The sequence below is a fragment of the Salvia hispanica genome, chromosome 2 (genome assembly GCF_023119035.1).
Source record: "Salvia hispanica cultivar TCC Black 2014 chromosome 2, UniMelb_Shisp_WGS_1.0, whole genome shotgun sequence".
NCBI classification, from domain to species: Eukaryota; Viridiplantae; Streptophyta; class Magnoliopsida; order Lamiales; family Lamiaceae; genus Salvia; species Salvia hispanica.
The window spans coordinates 26,877,792-26,883,210 of NC_062966.1; the positions used below are offsets into that span (position 1 = coordinate 26,877,792).

General features: G+C 41.0%; 1 protein-coding gene across 1 annotated transcript in view; it reads left to right on the forward strand.

Annotated features, from left to right (window-relative positions):
- The first annotated feature begins 2,344 nt into the window (after positions 1-2,344).
- LOC125206620 (receptor-like protein 43) overlaps positions 2,345-5,419 on the forward strand; it is a 13,078-nt gene continuing 10,003 nt past the window's right edge. The window contains exons 1-3 of the mRNA XM_048105862.1: positions 2,345-2,535; positions 3,264-3,537; positions 4,172-4,491. Of these exons, the coding sequence (XP_047961819.1) occupies positions 2,345-2,535; positions 3,264-3,537; positions 4,172-4,491 (785 nt within the window). The remainder of the gene's footprint in view (positions 2,536-3,263; positions 3,538-4,171; positions 4,492-5,419) is intronic.

Below are 5,419 nucleotides of genomic sequence, written 5' to 3' on the forward strand. Positions count from 1 at the left end.
CATAAATTCCCAGAGATTAAAAGTTAGAGTACGTCATTGTGCAAGGAGTTGAAGAAGGATTTCAAGAACATCAAGAACGACAAGGATTCAACTTACGGGTTCTATTTGCTTTAGTTTTATGTTCAAATTATCTTCCATTCGATCTATGTGTTTAGCTTATTTCATTATGTGTAACTAAACTTATAGGATTCTAGGGATGTGTTAGTAATGACTTTGGTTATACAATTCGAGTTTTCTATTTAATATCCGTTTTGTTTTTACTTTGTTTCTACCCTAAGTAATCTTGATGCTACATGATTGAGTGACACAATTATGAATGATTTAATATAACTTGCTTAATAACTGTGAGAGAGTTCTAGCGAGTTAGATCCACTTAGTAGACGCTACAGTTAACTTCCTTTAAAACAACACTGTTAATTGAGAGTGAGGACTTTTCAAGGGTCTTAGGACCTTTTTGGAGTTACGTGTTGGGATTGACAACTCTAATATTGTAATCAATGTTTGTATCGCATGAGCATAAGCTAGGTGACTCGTTCTATCAAAGTAATAACTGTGCTAGGGTATTGTAGTTTTGAATTTGTATAACCATAACTGTGACCGCACATACTGGAATTCCCCTTATCTCTATATTTTATCTCCGTGGTTTATTTGCAATCAGTTGTTATTTTCTTTCTATTGTTGGGGAGGAACTAGAAAGCAATAGGGTGGACTCTATCTGACCTGGTGGGGATCAGCTCCGATTTATGTATGCACCACATCCATTTGGAAGAAGGAGCCAAAGCACACCGAGATCTCCAAAGGAAACTCAATCCCAACATGAGAGAGGAAATCTTAAAGGAAGTATTGAAACTGTTGGCCCCGAGAATCATATACTCCATTCCCAATAGTGACTGGGTGAGTCCTGTTCACATGGTGCCGAAGAAATCTGGGATACAAGTCGTCACGAACGACCGCAACGAGCTTGAGCCCACAAGGTTAGTAACTGGGTGGAGAATGTGCATAGATTATCGGAAACTTAATGCGGCCAAACGCAAGGATCATTTCTCGTTACCCTTCATCGGCCAAATGCTGAAAAGGTTAGCGGGAAAGCAATACTTCTGTTTTCTAGATGGTTACAGTAGTTACTTCCAAATCTATGTCAATCCGGAGGATCGGGAGAAAACTACATTTACCTGCCCCTTTGGAACATACGCCTACCTGAGAATGTCGTTTGGTCTATGCAACGCACCTGGGACATTTCAGCGATGCAACGCACCGGAGAATGTCGTTTGATTTTTTGGAGGATTGCATAGAAATTTTTATGGATGATTTCACCGTATATAGAGATTCCTTCGAGACTTGCCTCAGGCACCTGGATGTTGTTTTGGAGAGATGCAGGAAGAAGAACCTGGTGCTAAACTACGAGAAATGCCACTTTATGGTCAAGGAGGGAATAGTACTGGGACATGTTGTGTCGGAAAGGGGAATCGAAGTAGATCAAGAGAAGGTGGATGTGATCTCTAAACTTCCACATCCCACGAATCAGAAGGAAATTCGAGGATTCTTGGGTCATGCTAGATTCTACCGAAGGTTTATTAAGGATTTCGCAAAAATTTCCCAGCCCCTGACAAGACTTCTCCAGAACGATGTGGAATTTGAGTTTGATGATAAGTGTAAGGAAGCCTTCCAGCTACTTAAGGATCGATTGGTCACGGCTCCAATAATTTGCTCGCCCAATTGGAACTACCCATTCGAGGTAATGTGCGACGCGAGTGACTTCGTAATAGGGGCAGTCCTGGGTCAGAGGATCGAAGGAAAAAATTATGTCATCTTCTATGACACCACCGAGAAGGAGATGCTGGCTGTGGTGTACTCGTTTGAAAAATTCCGACCATATCTACTGGGGTCGAGGGCAATAGTATTTACTGACCACGCAGCCATTAAATATCTCCTAGCCAAGAAGGAGTCCAAGCCAAGACTAATCAGATGGGTGCTGCTACTGCAAGAGTTCGACTGGGAAGTCAAAGATAAGAAAGGGACCGAGAATAGAGTGGCTGACCATTTAAGCAGAATTGTCCAAAGGGAAGATGAGGAACCCGTACCTGATGCTTTTCCAGATGAATATTTGTATTACCTAGGGGGATCTGCTAGCCCCATCAGATGGGTAGCAGTGTTAGCATTAACCGGCCCTGAGGATTCAAAGAAGCAAAAAGGCAAGCCGAATTAGGAACCTTGGTTCCCGGACCTGGCGAATTATCTAGTTACAGGAGAACTACCTGCTGCACAGGAAATCACTAGGGCCCAAAGGATGAAAATTAAAAGTGAAGCCAAGTACTACTTTTGGGATGACCTATACCTCTGGAAGATGGGTTCAAATCAAGTGATAATCAGATGTATTCCTGAATGGGAGCAAAGAGACGTACTCAACCATTGTCATGCACTGGCATGTGGTGGGCATTTCGGCCCAAGGAAAACTGCGAGGAAAGTTCCGGACAGCGGTTTCTACTGGCCCTCACTGAATTGGGATACTTATGAGTTCTGCCAAAATTGTAACAGGTGCCAACTGACCGGAGGGATTTCTATGAGAGATGAGATGCCACAGACTCCGATAATAGTCTGTGATATTTTTTATGTTTGGGGCATGGACATTATGGGCCCATTCCCATCTTCAGGCGTGAATACTTACTACTTTACTACAAGTTCCTATGAGTCGAAGGAAGTTCCAAAGTTTCTAATGGCCAATATATTCAACCGATATGGGGTGCCCTGAGCGATCATGTCTGACCAGGGGACTCGCTTCTGTAATATAACGATTGAAGCACTGATGAGAAAATATGGAGTCCACCATCGGTTATCTACTCCATATCATCCCCAATCAAATTTTCAGGTTGAAATTTCAAACGGAGAAATCAAGAGCATTCTGGAGACGGAGAATACCTCGAGGAAGGATTGGAGTAAGCGTCTTGATGATGCCCTCTAGGCCAATAGGAATGCTTACAAGACACCGATTGGTATTGTTGGTTCACGCAGCGGAAGAGCATGTAAATAAATCACATAATAATCAGATCTATTTAGCAGATTATTTAGACAAAATCTATTCGCGTAATTATCACATGTATCATGCTCATAACTTGAATTAATCATGCTTTAAGAATATTGAAAACCTAAAACATGCTTTTCTACGGAGTAGAATAATACCTAATTAATTCTCCAAAGAATTGAAGATGGCTAGCGACTTCTCCACGTGTAGCTTTAAGTACTAGACCACAAATCTTCTCTTTCAGCTATGTGGTACAAGGAGAGAACCAAACTCTGACACGACAAAAACCTTCAGGTCAAGGAACTGCAAGTCAGGCAGAAGGCACTCCTTTTTCAAAAAAGTCAAGGCTCAAGCTCATGCCTGGAAAGCTGAAGTCCAAGTGGATAGGGCCATATACAATCGTTGGCATTCGGGCAAATGGAACAGTGGAAATTCAGGGAGTCAATACTAACTTTGTTCCTTTCCTTGTTAATGGTCATAGGGTGAAAGTGTTCAGGGATAGTTCAGAGTTGTGTGAGGTGGAAGAAATTTCACTTCACACACTCCCTACTATTGCCTAAGAAGCCATGTTTAAGTATTCTTCGGGAATCTCTGGGTCAGGTAGATAGAGTAAAATTTTCCATCAATGGACTGAACCAGATAGTTCCCAAGAATACTTAAGCACCAACTTGTAAATACAAACAAAGGAAATATTTTTAAACCCAAAAAGATTTTTGAAAATCTGAGCATCTCTGGGAACATTGATTTTGAAAAAGCTTAATCTCTTTGACCAGGGGTTCAGATATTTCGTTTATATTTTATTTTGCTAAGTGTTAAAGTTAACTGGTCAGGGAGAGTTTAGGGGTAACTTTGAAAAGGAAAGGATAGCATGAAGCAGGGGGAAGCGGAGAAAAATTAGGGGGGAGTTTAAAAAAATTTTGAATTTTGAATTTCAAAAAACTGGCAAAGCGTACGGTTGCTGTCAGGACGTGACCGTTCGACTTCAGCCAATCATATCATTTTGTTTTATTTACTTTTTCATTATTTTATTTCCTTTCTTTTATTTTCTTCCTAAAATAACTTCCCTAAAAACTAATTAACTTCCCACTCCTAAAATAATTTCCTCACAACTCCCTAAAAACTCAATTTCACAATTTCTTTTTCTCTCTGCAGTACCGTGAGCAACCACCGTCACCACCACTAAGCACGATGCAGAGGAACCCAATGCGCGGCTCATCCCGCCGGAAAAATGCGAATCCACCGAAGGAGAAAACCAGTAAAACGTCGGCGGAGGCGACGAGTTCAAACCCTACTGCCCAGGAGCCGCCGACGTCACTGCCGGCCGTGGTTCAACCGCAGCTAGACATCAGCCAGAGCAACCCCACCGCTCAGATTACTCCCTCCGCCACAGCGATTGACGATGATGAACTGGATCCCGAGGAGGTCATACAAGAATTCATGAGGAAGTACGGCAAGGGGCCGAAAGCAAGCAAGTTCTTTGCTCGGACGCGTGTTGGAAGCAAGAAGAAGCAATACCTGCCCTAACCCCACTCACAATCCCGCCGAGAGCCCAAACCTTAATCGAAACACCCACATCACAAGCCTTGTCCACTCATCAAGAAAGCTCCCAAATTTTACCCGAAGCCCTAACCCAAGAGATAGACCCTAAACTTCAGAACTCCCAAATCGAAATTTCAACCCAAGATACGAACCCCTCAGACACTATATATCAACATGATTGAAGCAGCAACAACTCTGCACAAGATCTATGCAGGTACATATATGTACAGATAAGTGTCGTCCTTAATCTGTTTTTTTCTGTTAGTATCCTGTATGGCAAAAGTCTATGAAATTGCTCCCAATAAATCTCACGACCTTGCTAAAATCTCTTTGTTTGTGACTGTTATGTATGTGAACACAAATCAAGAAGATTGGGGTTAACTATTGCATATTGGTGATATTTGTAGTAGTCATTATTTAATGATTGATTCAGCTATCTTGCATTCGGAATATAGATGAAGATATATCATTTTTGGCCATTTTTTGGTGCCACTATGAGAAAGGAGTTCATTTGCATCTACTTTGATGTAAAGTGTGCTCATTTCGAGGGTTTAATTAAGCTGAAAAAAAATTTATCTAAAGAAACTTGTCTATTAATTGATTTGGTTTGAGTTCTTTCAAGATGGATAGCTATGTCAAGTTTCTTGACAATCAGCATGATAAGGGTCAGGGACACAAAGCTAAATAAATTATTAATAAATTATTATCATATAACATGCTTTGGTACCATTAGATAACTACATTAGATAAGGTTTGGTTAGTCTTTAATTCATAAGGTGCGAGTGGAATAAGTTACTGAAATGTGAGACTTATTATCATTTAATATAAACATGAACTAGGATCCCTATTCAAGGATGAACC